Source organism: Sciurus vulgaris (assembly GCF_902686455.1).
Source record: "Sciurus vulgaris genome assembly, chromosome: 2".
In the NCBI taxonomy this organism is placed as follows: domain Eukaryota; kingdom Metazoa; phylum Chordata; class Mammalia; order Rodentia; family Sciuridae; genus Sciurus; species Sciurus vulgaris.
The window spans coordinates 77198813-77214223 of record NC_136462.1 but is presented as its reverse complement, the minus strand read 5'-3'; the positions used below and the strand labels follow the sequence as shown (position 1 = coordinate 77214223).

The following is a 15411-nucleotide window of genomic DNA, read 5'->3' as shown; positions in this document are numbered from 1 at the left end:
ACCTCATTTCTGTATATACATCTCAAGTCTTCTAGCCCTCAGAGCTATTGTCCAAGCAGAAAACAAACTGCCTTTATTATTGTATGATGTTATGGCTCAACCTGTAACAGATGCAGCCCCAGGGACACCCCTGTAAGGCAGCAAGCAGGGTTGACTCCAATGGATGAGGCCCCAAATCTTTGGTAAGGCGTGAGCAGGAACTGGGCTGAGAGGTGGTGGGCAGGCTCTACTCTCTGGCCCAGCTGCAGCCTGCAGTCTAGGTGAGGCCCAACACAGCCTGGAGCTCCTGAGCCTTGTCAGCAGGCAGCGAGCCCAGTGCCGTGTGGAAGCTGTCCGTGTGCTGTTTGGCCAGGAATGTCAGGAGCAGCAGCAGTGCAGCCTTGGTGTCTGGGTGGAGTGCAGATGGGAGAGATCCTGATGGGGGACTGTACTCCTAAATCTTAACTGTCCCACACCCGTTGAACCCTGCTACTCTGTTCTTCCCCAATCCCTGTCCAAGACTGCCACCCTCACCTGGTGGGATGTTGTTGTCAGCCAGAATGAGGCTGCAGATGCGCAAGAGTTCAGGAGCCACATCTACAACCTGTGGAAAAAGAATGGCTGACTCAGGGGCAGTAGCTGCCCTGGGCCCCAGGACTAAGTGGGTGGGTGGTTGGGACACAGGCAGTCTCCTGTCAGGGCTATTTGAGGTCGATATTGATTCATAGGCATCCAAAAGAACAGTGAACAAGGAGAAGTAAGAGTGTGGTAATAACTCTTTTTTGGAAGGGATGGGAGACGTGTGATCAAGGATAATTAAAGTCATAGCCTCAAGACTAAAAGCCAGGACACCCACAAGCTCTCCAAAAAAATAGACTCAAATTCTTTTAGACAAAGGTAACACAAGAACACTGGACACAGCCAAGCGTGGTGGTGCACGCCTGTAATCCTAGTGGCTCGGGAGGCCAGCCTCAGCAACTTAGCAAGGCCCTAAGCAACTCAGTGAGGTGAGACCCTGTCTCTATATAAAATACTTGAAAAAAGGCTGGGGATGTGGTTCAGTACCTCTGGGTTCAATTCCCAGTGACAACAAAACAAAACACTGGAACATGAATCTACACAGCTTCTTGGTACAGACAAAATGTCATTCAGAAAGCAGAGCTGCTCTGATTGAAATGACAGTGAGGTGGCCCAGAGGTACCCATGGCTCCACAGAGAGCAGTTTCCTAGCCCTGATCTAGGAAATCAGTCTAGGAAAGTTTTAACTACTGGCTCAGCCCAGAGCGTAGAAATGGAGCTAAGGAAAAATGCTACATGAATAGAGGAAACTCCTCTCCTATTGTAGGATGGCTGTCAATCCTTGTGGACAATTAAGAAAATGGGAGAGTGGCGCATAAGGACAGCTGGAACTCACCCCACACTGGATACACCTATCACTGAGACTGGAGCATCATGCTCCTGCATGGATGCTGCCTGCATCAAGGTTACCTGGTCAGGACTGTTCTGGTACAGGAAGCTGAAGAGATGCCCTATGGTGACCCACTCCTCCAAGTCTTCCCTCAGTGGCAGGGCGTGTAACAGGGCAGCCAACACCTGGACACAAAGATGCCTTAGGCCCATTTGTCTTACCCTCTGCCTGCCACCCTTGGCTTCCATGCCCTGTTTGATGTCCTCCTCCCTCACCTGGGGCTCTGGTTTCCTTGTAGGACTGGCCATTAACAGACGGGCAAGGGCCCCACAGATGTTGTCACGGACACGATCATGTCGCTCTCGTGCCAGGAGAGGCAAAAGGACGCCCAGCAGCTTGGGAAAGTGGCTGATCCATAGTCAAGGAACAGGTGCATGCACACAGGCAGGCCTTGCCCCTCCCTGAACCCTGGGGACATTCTCCCAACCCCACCCTTCTAGCCACCTACAAGCTGAGGATACTCCTGAGCAGGGCGGCCCCCATGCTCTGCCAATACTCCCAGTCCAAAGATGGCATTGCTCCGTACCTCAGGGTCTGCTTCCCGGGCAGTGCTCAATAGCACAGGGAGCAGCCGAGACACAAACTGAGCTGAGGCAGCACCCAGACCCTGAATGGATTCTGCCAGTGTCCCCACTGCAAAGGACTTTTCTGCCACTGTGCAGCCCTGCTTCTGTGGGGGAGGACAGAGGAATATAAATCAGCCTGAGACTAGGACACAGTTGGGGGAGCAGGCACTGGGTACATGGGTTGGACCAGGGTTTGAAACCAGAAGATGAAGTACTCACCGTCTTACATAGCAATAATGGCAAGAAGCCGGCAAAGAAAGGAGCAAAGTTGTCTCCCCCAGCTGCAGCAGCCAGGGCAGGGATGGCCTCTCCAGCATGCTCTAGCAACATGGCGTCGTATTCAGCCTATGGAGTCAGGTTAGAGGCTGGAGCACTAGGGCCAGCTCTGTGGCCGTTCATACCTTTCCACTCTGCCACTAGCAGCAGGTGGTTCCAGGCGTGGACTTGGTTGATGGGATCCCCCCAAACTTCCAGGCTAGCTTTTGTACAACTCTGCATCCTTCTGCCCCCATCTATTACTCCAGGTAGTCACACTGTTCTCCTCTGAACTTCACTACCTTAGTAAGATCAGGGTTAAATCATTCTGGCCATTACCAATCTCTTGGTGACCCTGGCCAAAATGAGTACACTGTATTCCTGGCCCTGTGGAGACTACTTGGACTGCCTAGCCTGTTTTCATTTGTAGCTCTCACCTGGTCATCCTCCTCTTCCTCTTCTTCATCAGTGTCTTGACAGGCTGTCTGTTGGGAGAAGTAGCTCAGCTGAGTCTGGGTTCTTCTGCACCTTCTTTTCACAGGGGTGCACGGAATTGAACTTGTAATCTCTCATTATCTACTCTTCTGGGGCCTGGCACCTCCTCTTCCCACAGCCCCACTGCCCTACTCACCTTCCTCTGTAGCACAGCCCTGAGCATGCTACAGAGCTCAGCAAGGCGCCCAGGAGGTTGCAGTGTGAGGGTTCCACAGCTGCGCAGCACCCCTGTCAGGGCCTCCAGCACAGCCATCACCACCTGACGCTCCCTTTCCCCATTCGCTGCCTGAATGTAGGATGGCACGACCCGGGCCAGGGCGGCCTGCAGAGCTGGGAACATTATTGGCTGAAACCTCAATCAGGCCCCGACCCCCATCCAGAGCCCCCAGTCCGGCCTGGTCTCCTCTTCTCACCAGCATTGTTGGGTTCTGAGGGGCAGCTTTGACAGGCTTTATGCAGTGCACAACAGAACTGACCCAGAGCCTCATGAGCTGCCTTCCGCACATTCAGATGAGGACACTGTGGAGTGAAGAGGGAGGGTCCATGCATCCCCTGTGTGTGGGTGTGTGCAGGGGGTATGCTGGGGGGTAGCACAGTCCAGCCCAAGGACCTCACCCATTCCATTCAATCGCCAACTCACCTCCAGCAGTTTGAATACTTCTTCAAAGGCACTCTCCATATATGGAAGGAAGGCCACGCTATAGACAGACACATGATTGAGGGGAAAAGGCTCCCAGAAGGTGTTCCCAGTACCAGGCAAGGACTGATGCTTACCTGGTGTTCACAGAAATCTCCCCCAGGGCAGCACAGGTGTCCTCCTTCTCATCAAAGAAGGCATTCTCCACACTGTACCTAGATGAAGGTGGGAAGGCAGGGGTGGTCAGACACTGGTAGGAGCAGGTCTGGCACTGGCCTTTGTCCAAAATCAAAATCTGGATTCCTCTGAGCAGAAAAACACCTCTCCGTACCCTGAGATCTCTGAGTCATCCTCCTCCTCCACATCCTCATCCATGAGCTCCTCCTCTTCTTCACCATCACTCTCATCATCAAACAGAAGGAAAGGGCTGCTTCCATCACACTGAGGCTGGATGGAGGAAGCACAACAGGAACTTCGGCTCACCTGGGCTTAAATCACATCATAGGGCTAGCCTTGCCTAACTGGCCCAGCCCACCTATGCTCTGCTTACCACAATGCCCTCAGTGGAACGCAGTGACAACAGCATGAGAGTGGTGATTTTCGGCAAGTGGGGTGCCAGGCCTTCACCCATTAGCCCTGATAAGGCTGCAAATAAGCTGTACCTGGTAGAGACAGACAGAAGCTGTGTGGTGCTGCTGCTGTAGCCAGGTAGGATGGGAGAGCCTAGGGAAACCTGCCTGTGGTCCAAAACCAGAGGACTGGAGTCTGGGGTGCTCTCTGTGGTTCCAGTGGGTGGGCAGGAGGGAAAGGACAGGATGAGGGGTCACTCACGTGCAGCGGCGCAAGTCAGGGTCGTCTACCTGCTCACATAGGCCCAGCCCCAGCTGACAGCATTCCTCAGCCAGGGGCCTCATGGGCTCCCCTACTGCTCGTGCCAGCACTGCCAGTGTCTCTGTGGGGAAAGGGTTTAGTTAGCACTAGGATGTGCAGCTGGGAGGAATTCAGAAATTCTACCCTACTCCTAGGTACAGAGTGGAGAATGCCTTTGAGAAACAAGATATCTTCACTACCCTGAGGGAGATGTCTGTGAACGTGGTGAGGTGACCACTGGCCCTTCCCTGGCACTAGGAATCCTGCCTAGGGGTCCCTTATTCACCTAGGCTCTGGATCTGCACAGGCTGAAGGTCTTCATGGCCCATCAACAGAAATTCCCGAAGATGTTCCATGATGGTAGGGAAGTAGGGCAGCAAGGAGGCCTGAGCAGCTGTGGCTGTAGAATGAAGGTCAAAATCAAAAATGGAACAAGGCTGGGGACCTCCTGCTATAATGTCTTTGGGTGAACCCTATGTATGCCCTTGCCTCCTGCCTTTCTCCTCACCAATGGCCCCCATAGCGCTCACAGCCAGCTCCTTGGCCCGGGGGCTGCTGGGGTTCCTCAGAGGCTGCAGCATACACTCCATAAGTTCCGGGAGGTAGGGCTGAACTTTGGGCCCTGTAAGAAAGGGCACAGGGCCTTTCTCCAAACTTCTGCAAATCCACCTCCCTCTGGGCTGACCTTTCTTGTGGCCCTTCCCTGTCCTACCCCTTTCCCCACTAGAGCAGGGATCAGGAAGATGTACATCCTGCCCCTCTAACCAAAGCTGCAGCTTCATCTCCCTCTCCTGCAAACCCCACTGCCATCACTACCTAGGTTCTCCACGAAGTTCTCTAAAGCGTAGCAGGCCTTGGCAAGGTGGTGCATGTGCCCTGGAGGCACAGACTTCAGGTAGGCAAGGAGCAGTGGCATCACCTCCCCTGAATAGCTGCTGATATGAGGCTGAGGGAAGGAGCAAGCAGGTCCAAGTCAGGTTCACCTGTAGAGCATACCCTTCAGGGCCAATGGCAGCAAGGATGTTTGAAGAGATAAAAGTTGAGGGGAAGGTGATCCCTGACCCAGGTAGGGAGCTCTCAAGTGGCTGCTGTCCACATTTAGCCTTGCTGACCTGTAGGTTCTCTGAGAACTGGCCCAGGGCAAACAGTGCAGCATTACGCACAACCTGCGAGGAGTCCTCCAGGCCCTTGCACACAATCTGCAGCAGTGGGGGCAGCAGTCTGGATGGGGTGAGATGAGAGGACAAAGACATGGTCTGAGCGTGGGAAATGCTAGGCTGGCCTGTTCTCTTCATTTACCCTACAAAAACTAAAGCTTCCTCTGTCATCTGATGGTTGTCAACATCCCCTGGTCCCTAGCTAGAAGACCAAACCAGAATACCTTTGAGATTGGGGGGAACTGCTATGGCTAATTAATGCTTTTAATAATTACATTCAAGCCAAGCATAGGGCACATGCCTATAATCTCAGTGACTTGGGAGGCTAAAGCAGAAGGATCACAAGTTCAAGCCCAGCCTCAGAAACTTAGTGAGACCTTGTCTCAAAATTAAAAAAAAAAAAAAAAAAAAAAAAAGAAAGAAAGAAAGAAAAGAAATGTGGACACAGCTCAGTGGTAAAGCGCTCCTGGATTAAATCCCTAGCACCAAATTATTTTTCTAAAAAATAAGCTCAAACAAGTATTCAAGAACTACCACGGGATGTGCAATGTTCCTCCCCATGACCCACACTCATCCTGGGACAGGAACTGAATGGATACCTCTGCCTGATGTAGTCACCGGCTCCGTCAGACAGCACAGCCAATACCAGGAGACCAGCCTTACGCTGGTAAGGGCTCTCACTCCGCAAGGCCTCTTCCAGCATGGGCATCTAAGGGAGCACATGATACTCTACTGAAACCCTGGGAAGAGCCTGCCTACCTACTCCTGTGGCAACAGGCCCATGACACCTATCAGGGCCCAAACATCCTTGACTTTAGGAGATGAGGCATATCTGGGGATAGGGACATCAGAAGGTTAGAACTACACTTACCAACTGGGGACAGAGCTTCTCAGGGGGAAGGTGTAGGGCCAGCATGTCCACAACCTGTAAAAGGTCAAGGAGGCTTTGGCTGACTTCATCTCTGCCTGCTCAACCTCCCACAGCCACTTAACACCTTGTCCCTGCCCTTGTCCCACATCCCACCTGTACAGCAAAATGCTTGGGAGTCTCCCCAACTAGCCCAGTCTCCAACTCTTCCTCTTCAGAATCCTGGTCCTCAGGATCCAATTGGCCCGGAGGGGGCTCAGCAGCCATAATGGGGAAAAGGGTGTGCAGTAAGGGAGGCAGGAGACGATTCTTCAGTAAGGCCTTGAGAGGAAGAAGGGCATAGTGTCCCTAAGAATCAGCTCCCAGGATAGACTCACATTAAAAATTCCAGTCTTCCAGGTTACAAGGGGCCCAGCAGGAGATTCCCAATCTCTCAGGCAGGAGCTGGGGTAAGGCTGGACCAAGTTTGAACTAGGGTACTTTAGATGCTCTGAGATGAACACAAAGCCCCAGCAGTGAGAATAAAGGTAGAAGTGGAGGTGGGGAGATAGACATCAGAGGGCACTCACCTTGCTCTTAACTTTGACCAAAAAAGTGAGGCAGCAGAGAATACGTACACGTATTGCATCACCCAGGGCCATATTTCTAGCCACCTGCCCAGAGATTAACAAAAATCAGAGACAAGCAAGGATACTGCCAGCAAATCAAGCAGAAGGGGTCAACACCACCCCAGGCTCACCTCCAGGCAGAATGTGAGGACCTCAGAGAGGTGGGGAGTGATGATGGGTACCTCTGATTCCAGTAGTTCATCCAGAGCCTCTAGGGCCTCACAGGCCTTAACCTGTCAGACAGACCAGACATAGGATTTCCATGCTTCTCTTCTTCAGGAGAACAGGCTGAATGTTCCCACACTTTCTTCCAAAAGAAGGAGCTCCCTCCCACCTATCCTTACCTCATCTATAGGGATCAGAGTCTTCACAGCCATGATGAGCTTGGGCACCAATGATCTTGCAAGAGGCTGGGGGACACAGGATGAGCTAAATCACAGAGAGCATGATGCAGCATAATCTCAGGTCCCAGCTTCCTCATAACCTGTACTCTGAGAAGGGGCCCAGGCACACCAGCCAGGCCCAGCAACCCCCATGACCCCTATAGCTATTAGGAAGAACGGAGACAGGATAAGAAGCTGAAACATCTTTGAGACCCACAAGGGTGAGGATCTGAAGGCCCCAAGATACGGAGTTGAGTCAGGTGAGGGCCCACATCTCACCACATCATCAGTGCGGAGGTAGGGGGCCATGGTGGTCAAAGTGCGCAGGGAGTAGAAGAGTAGCCCTGGAGAGCCCACCTCACCAAGAGTCTCATTCAGAAGTCGGAGAAGCTCCCGGTGGTGGGGTTGGAAAGCTTCTGGCTGAGAGGTCACCACCACACTCAGCAGCAAAAGCCCCATCTGTCCAGGATTAGGGAACGGGAGGGAAAAGCTTACATGGTTTATCCAGTCTTTTGGTCTCTTCCCTCCTGCCAAAAGTATGATGATACCTCTCTCTCAGGACTGTGGGGGCTCTGAGTACTGTGCTGAAGAAGCTGCATGAGCTGAGGCCAGGCCTCCAGGCCTTCTTTTCGAAAAATGGTGGCTGAGAGCTGGGCCAGGCTGAGGCTCACACAGTGTCTGCAAATAGGAGATTCCCCCCAGCAATTACCCTCCAATACCATCTCCTGTGCACGGTGGACCAGCCTCAATGGGGTGGCCAGGAAACTTTTAGGTGTGGGCACCTGCCAAGTTGGGATTCATGAGGGATCAGAAGTTCAGCAGTACTGGGAGAAGGGGGTGATCTGGGGACGTCAGCTTCAATGAGCCTGAATTTCAGTCTCAATTTTCTGACTCTAGTTTGGCAGATCATCATCGCCCATTCTCAAGACCATGTCTTTAACACAACTTTATGTGGTGCTGAGGATTGAACCTGGTGCCTCACACATGTTAGGCAAGTGTTCTACCACTGAGCCACAACCCCAGCCCCTAAAACAACTTTAGAATCCCTACTCTACCCGCGATGTGGGATTTAAGGCCCTGCCCCTCAAGTCTCATCCCGGAGCTGAAAGAGAAGGCAGAAAGCTAGAGAGGGTCTCAGCCTGAAGTCAACAGGGATCCAAAGAGAAGGTGGTAGGCACTTACTCTGTCTCTCTCTGCAGGGCCGTCAGGATCTGGGACTTGAGGCTGGAACACAAGTGGCAGGTGTTTCCTACTCATCCTGCCCAAGAACCGCCTCAGCCTAGCCTGGCTCCGCCCAACCCCGCCCCAGATCCAGCCCACCTCTCGCGTTGCTCTGTGGCCAAGCGTCGCCAGCGGGTGCTTAGTCGTCTGCGGGTCAGCACGGCCGCGAACTGGCGGATCTAAAACAAGGAGGCAGGCATGTGAGGGTTGGGGCAGGAAGATGCTGAGTGGACCGCAGGGGGTGGGAGCTAGGGCTTGACCAGGGGAAAACTGAGCATGGAGGGGCAGGGGCCCTACCTGAGGGTCGGTCGCCGAGGCCAGCAGATTGCAGAGTGCGGGCAAGGCGGCGGGGTCCCGAAGAGCGATCTGGAGCTGCTCGGTGGCCTAGAGGGAGACTGGGGGGGTCACAGTTGGGTCTTTCCCACAGCCTCCCCCTGGCCCTGGCCCTGCCCCGCCTGCGATGTACCCGGCGGATGCGCTCGGTGTCGGGCAGCAGCAGCTCTCTCAGGATCTGCTCCAGGCCGGCGGGCTCCATGGTAGCAGCCGAGCCGCCGCTACGCGGCCGGGATGGGGGAGGGACGGCACGTGGAGGCTCTGACACACACTTCCGGCGGAAAGGGCGTTGCTCCGCCTCTTCGGTCGCCTGGGTGATTCAACTTTTTTTTTTTTTTCCCCCTATGGAGAGCTCCCACTCCGCGGCTTCCGTTAGGCGGAGTGTGGGCTGGGCCGCGGAAACAGGACCCTGACTACGTAGGTTCCTCCAGCCGAGAGTTCCCACGCTGGGTTGAAGAGTTTCTCGTGCATTCAGTGGCGGACTTGGCTTTCCCAGGGACCACGCCCCTAATGGAAGGACTCGAGTTTACATAGCCAGACCAAAATCTCCAACTACAGGTTCCTTTTTCTTAATAAATTTTATTTTGATAATTGTAAAAAGAAAAATCGGGATCAAAACTAAAGGCAACTTAAAAAATTCAAATATATACTCCTTATATAATAGAGATTTATAATTTCCAGGCTCTCTCTGGGAAAGAGAGGCCCAAAGAACAAAGGGGAAGGCAACAATGCCATCACACTCACTCACGCAGAAGAGAAGCTGGCAGGAGAGATCAGTGGGGCATGAAGAAAGGAAGAGAAGATTAATAGTTCTGCTACTCAGAACTCAGTCCATCTTGAGGTTAATATATATATAACGGATGAACTTTAGGGAGGAAAAAAAGGAGATGGTGCCCAGCATGAGGAAGAAGACATAACCAGTGAGTAAGGAGTAGCCAAAGAACTCTACTGTCTGTACTGCTCCTGACATATTGGAACGGCGAGCATAGTAGAAAACTGAGTAGAGGAAGATGAAGAGGCCAGTGGAGCCAACACTCAACACAGATCGCCACCACCAGCGGTAGTCCTCCCCAGACAACTGGAAGTAGGTGAGTGCAATGGAGATGCAAGCCCCCACACTCAACAGGATGGCGAAGACGAAGAAGAGGATGCCATATAGGGTATACTGTTCTCGACCCCATACTGTGGCAAAGATGTAGTACAGCTCCACAGAGATGGCACTGTGAAGAGAAGAGACCATATACATCATTTAAGGCTATGCAGGGCACCATGGCTAAGCCAAAATTCAGCTCAAACCCTCCTATGTTGCTGGATCACTGAAAAGTGAGTCAGCTCCACTCTGCCCAGGATTTCCTGGTTTTGTGGGGATTTTGTTTTTTTGTACTGGGTAACGAACCCAGGGGTGCTTTACCACTGAGCTACATCATACCCAGCCCTTTCTGTTTTTTATTGAGACCAGATCTTGCTACGTTACTTAGGGTCTCACTAAGTTGCTGAGGCTGGCCTAAAACTTGTGACCCACCTGCCTTGGCCTCTAGAGTTGCTGTGATTACAGGCATGTGTCAACATACTTTTTAAAATTTTTATTAATTGTTGATGAAACTTTATTTGTATGTGGTGCTGAGAATCGAATCCAGTGCCTCACACATGCTAGGCAAGTGCTGTACCACTGAGCCACAATCCCAGCCCCATGTCATCATACATGGTTGTGGGGATTCTTTTGCTTAGGATTAGCTGCTCTTAAGAACATCTCTGACAGAGTGAAAGCAGGGACCTTGTCTGTTTTATTTTTCCACTGCATCATCTGCCTGGAACAAAGAGATACCCAGCAAACTGAATGAATAATCAAATGAGCTTTAAGCCCCACATGATACCTATACTAGCAACATGTGGGGTTTAAAGGCCATTTGATTACTCATTCAGTTTATAAGTAAGAGAACATTACAAATGAGACACTCATATCTGAACTGACTGAAGTTCAGTTGTGCTTGGGGATAGGAGGAACTATTTAATGAGCTCTTAGTAGTGTGGCCAAACCAGGGATTATCATTGAGTTATGATGGGGAGTATGTAGGGAAAAGCTGAAGTCAAGATCAGAGTGATGGCCATGATGAGAGAGAATACCTGAAGGGCAGGAAGCCTCCAACAGTCATGTGGATGAGAGTAGATTTGTACCAGGGCTGGGGTGGGATCTCTCGGGCGATGTTCTTGGTACGACAAGGCGCATCAAAGGAGTTAGCATTGTTCTTCCCAAAGATGCCTCCGATGACAGTGAGAGGAAAGCCTACCAGCAGCCAGACTGTCAGAAGCAGCAGGATGGTAGTGGCTGGCAGGGCCTGTGTTGAGCCATTGGCCCAATGTACTGAGTTCACCACACTCCAGGTCAGGAAGAAAGGCACTGCAGGGATGGGCCCCCGGAGGGAGGATCAGCACTAGGAGATACGTCCCTAGGGGCACCCACACAAATTGCACCTGAAGGGGAGAAGAATGGACCAGCCTGCCACTCTTAATAGCCCACCTATTTTCCTGGATGTCTGCATAGAGTTGACCGCCTTCACCTCTACCTTTTCATGTCCTGTTGTTTCACTTTTGTTTTTGCAGTGCTGGGGTTCAAACCCAGGGCTTAGTGTGTACTGGGCAAGTACTCTACCACTGAGCCACATCCCCAGCCCTCAGTGTTCTTTGTTCTTTATGTTGCCAACATTCCCTCCCCTACCCAATGTCATCAAGGATCAAGGTAATTACTACATCAAGATCTGAGACTGACAAATCCACCTGCCTTCAGGGGCCTGTCTTGCTGTGACACTGGTAATTCCTCACATGAGAAATTCCTTTGGATTAAGGCCCTGCTTTCAGAAAGCCCTACTTCAAATAAAAATGTGATGGGATATAAGTCAGACACAAAATTGGGAAGATGTAGGGATCATATTACAGACTTCTATTGCCTTTGAAAGAGCAATCTGGTTTGAAAGGTTATGATGACCATACCTTCAAAATAAAAGGAAGTATCAAAAAGTAAATTCAACAGTGTTTTATGTAAGTATAATAGTTGAGAATACAAGCTTGAGATTCAGATGCCTGCATCTGAAACCTGGCTTACTACTTTCAGGAGTATAATCTTGGCTAAATTAAGTAACTAGCTGAGGTTCAATTTAATCGTCTAAAATGGGGACAACATTACCTACTTCACACACATTATTAAGATTAAATGAGATGAAGATATATCAAATGCTCACTAAATTACTTATGACTTTTTAAAGACTTAACTTTTAACTATTCAAAAGAAATAGATTCTGGTCTTTTTGATGGTTTCCTAATTCTCTGCACCCCTATACCCCATATTCTTTCTCTTAAGGTTTCACTCTGAACTTCCCAGGTTCCATGATATGTTCTTAGTTCCCAAGTCCAAGCAGACCCACTGGGGAAGGGGAAGTCCTCACCAGAGAAGAGACTGGTGGTGAGAATGATGTTCCACACCCAGCGCTCGCCTCCAATCTGTCGGTAGAAGTGGCTGGACACATAACCAGAGATGCAGCAGGTCAGGGCATACAACAAGATGGCTGCTGAGTTAATGGCTCCATGACGGTGCACGTTGAACATGCCCAGAAGTGCCATGACAATAATGCCTACAAGGTGGTAGTGGAAAGCCTGTGTTAGGGCTCACCTATTCAGTGCCTCTTACAGTTTCAAAGGAATCAGACCCCTGCTCCCAGACCCAGGACTGCCAGCAAAACTATCTCCCCCAATTCAGTTGTCCAGAAAGTCAGCAATAGAACACACATCCTCACTACAGCCACCTTAACCCTTAGGTCTGCCCTTCACCTTGGACAGAAGAAAAGATCTACAGACCCTATTCCAATAAGCTACCTACCCCTTGAGATAAATCCCCAATTAATTCTTATCATCTCACCAGTGCCAAGGGCCAGGAACTGGGCACCCACACCAAGCACTGCACAGAGCAGACCACGGTATGGAGGGAAGCGGAAGACATCTGTATGGATAATTTTCCAGCCATTGTCACCCTGGTCAAAGTCATCACCAGAACCTCCAGAGGTGGTCTCCTCATCCAGGTTGTATCGAGCCAGGTCATTCCGAAGCACACGCATTAGAATGACAGCCACAAAACCCACCAGTAAAAACACAAGCACCATGGAGTTGATGATGGACAACCAATGGATTTCCAATGTTCGGGGAAAGAAACCACCATCATCACCACGGCGCCTGTCACTCCGTCGTTCCACTGAAGTCTCAGACCAGCGCACACTGTAAGTGTGAGTAAGACCTAGGAACTCATCAGATCGTAACCCGTCCAAGCTGTGGGGCTTCACATCCCGCACTGAAACATTGGCAAATATAATTCGATCACCATGGAATTCTAGGTGGAAGTCCAAATGGGTCCAGAGTCCTATCTTGTGGCTGTGTGGCAGGAAGCCACTCTCTTCCATGTAGCCCACAAAACCACGGATTGGCAAGTCATCTACCACAAATTCAAAGTAATACAGTTCCTCAATGGCCTGGCGCAGCTGCTCCACCTATAAAGAGCAAGTTAGGAGACAATCACACAAGGCCTTCCCAGGCATGGGGTTACAGCAGGGTTTCTTAACCTCAGCACTGCAGATATTTTGTACTGGGTAGTTCTTTGTCCGGGGTGGGGAGGGAGTGGCGGGCAGCATCCCTGGCCTCTATTCACAAAATGCTAGTAGTACCTCCCAGTTGTAACAAAAATGTCTATACAGATTTGCCAAATGTCCCTTGGGGGTCAAAACCCTGTTGAGACTCACTGTTGTTCCCCTGCTCCCTCCACAGCAGATACTACTTTGACAGGGTTAGGCTTAAAAAAAAAGAGAGGCAAGGTGTAAGAAAGACTGGAGTAGACTAAGAAGTGCCAGAATTTGCTGAAGAAATAAGGAAAAGTGGGCTGTGGTTGTGGCTCAGTGGTAGAGTGCTTGCCTAGCATGTGCGAGGCATGGGGTTCAATCCTCAGCATCACATAAAACTAAATAATTTCAATTACTTATATATAAAAAAAAGAAATACAGAAAAGTGCCAGCATTTGCTAAAGAAAAACCATGACTGGAAGGTTAGGTAGAGAGTAAAGAAGGGAATCAAGAAAGAGCTAAGAGGTAGGTATGGAAGGAAAGAGAACCACTCAGGAGTAATAATTGGGACCATATTATCAACAGAGAAGGTTGGAGCAAGGAGCTCTGGGCTCTAATAATAACAGCTTTGCAATTCACTAGCCAATCTTTAAGAAGTCACTTCTGAGCAAACAAGTCACTTCTCGGTCAATTGAATTAGAACACTATCACCTGCCCTGTCTGCCACACAGGGCTGTAGTTAGAATCGAGTCAGATAATGTTCATAAAGGTACCCTTGAAACCATAAATGCTAGGCACTATTGGTCCCTGGGAACAACTCCTGGGCTAAGTAATGACCAACGTGGAGAGGCTGACCTGTGCAGAACTGAGCTGCATGTGGCAAAGAATTCTTTTCTCCACATTCTCCCGAAAGCGGATCTCATACAAAGACTCGGCCATTCGGTCCCCATCCAGCACTTCACCCAGGCTAAGGCTTTTGTGACGAATCTTCTCAGGGCAGCAGACTGGAAGCTGATAGTAGTGGTAAGTTTCCTGAGGATTATGGTAAGGTCCCACTTTGTTGACATATAGAATGACAGGGTCTCCAGCCTTGTAGTGTGTCACACCTTCTACTCCTGGCCCACCTCCGGTGCCCAGTAGCAGTATCAGGATTGGCAACCAATGGCAGCTGCAACTTCGAGGTTGCCCCAGAACTGTCATCCTTGAAGCAGCAGAACCTGTTTGGGGGAATCATGCGGTTACAGAAACCAGGGGTCAGCTCATGACGCCCCAGGTTAGGTCCCTCGAATGGACGCCCATTGGCCTCCCAGCCCCCACACCACACTATCTCTTTTTAATCCGAAGACCCGGCTCCGCTTCTGCTCTCTAGTCCTCCTCACTAGGGGTTCATCCCTCCCGCCGCCCGCCGGGGGCCTCTATTGCGCGAGCTAGCCCGTTCCCATGGCAACGCCTCGCGGCCTCGCAGCTCGGATCCCTTCCCGCCACAGCTCTGGGGTCCTCACCACGCGGGAAGGGCTGGCCAAGGCGGCGCCAGCGGGCTTTGCGGCCCCGTAGCTGCCCTTGGGCTCCAGCCAGGGTCTCCCCCTGGGCGGCGCGGGAGCAGCAGGGTTGGAGAGGACCTGACGACCGACCTCCACGGGGTTGTCCGACGCTGCGCCTGATCATGGAGGATGCGGCCGCACCACACTGAATACCGCGCTTGGCTCTGTCAAGTGCTTCCAAATGAGTTGTGTTGTTCCCAGGGGCGTGTTCCAGCTCCGGGGATCCTAGGAAGCTCGGGTGGCCGGTGCCTGCCGGGGGGTCCTCCCGGCGTTCAGGAGAGCAGCCCAGGACACGTCAGTCTTACCACTTCCGTCCTCACGGGTGGGGACCTCAACCCGCCGGAAGGCTCCTTTCTGGAACCTAGCTGGTTCTCCGCTGCCGGGGCGGTGCGTTTGGTTAGCGAACAGCTTTCGACCGAGGCCTGGTAGCTA

The 15411-nt window shown here is 51.4% G+C and overlaps 2 protein-coding genes across 2 annotated transcripts; both read right to left on the bottom strand.

Moving 5' to 3' along the window:
* Window positions 1-45: 45 nt before the first annotated feature.
* On the bottom strand, window positions 46-9172 carry IPO4 (importin 4). The gene is made up of 30 exons (XM_079127286.1): window positions 8974-9172; window positions 8805-8891; window positions 8607-8686; window positions 8469-8510; window positions 7835-7964; window positions 7566-7745; window positions 7248-7313; window positions 7035-7136; window positions 6865-6948; window positions 6452-6616; window positions 6299-6352; window positions 6027-6136; window positions 5383-5491; window positions 5087-5216; window positions 4779-4892; window positions 4557-4670; window positions 4232-4352; window positions 3951-4062; window positions 3732-3847; window positions 3538-3615; window positions 3404-3461; window positions 3177-3282; window positions 2900-3093; window positions 2706-2753; window positions 2233-2358; window positions 1909-2117; window positions 1663-1795; window positions 1468-1572; window positions 514-583; window positions 46-387 (listed from the first exon to the last, which is right to left on the bottom strand). The coding sequence occupies exons 1-30, from the start codon at window positions 9040-9042 to the stop codon at window positions 257-259; spliced, it is 3243 nt and encodes a 1080-aa protein (XP_078983412.1). The 5' UTR covers window positions 9043-9172; the 3' UTR covers window positions 46-256.
* A 227-nt stretch (window positions 9173-9399) lies between these two features.
* TM9SF1 (transmembrane 9 superfamily member 1) lies at window positions 9400-15103 on the bottom strand (the record flags this gene model as incomplete). Its single annotated transcript, XM_079127289.1, has 6 exons — window positions 9400-10060; window positions 10965-11238; window positions 12281-12466; window positions 12751-13372; window positions 14294-14655; window positions 14941-15103. The coding sequence occupies 6 exons, from the start codon at window positions 15101-15103 to the stop codon at window positions 9667-9669; spliced, it is 2001 nt and encodes a 666-aa protein (XP_078983415.1). The 3' UTR covers window positions 9400-9666.
* Window positions 15104-15411: the final 308 nt, after the last annotated feature.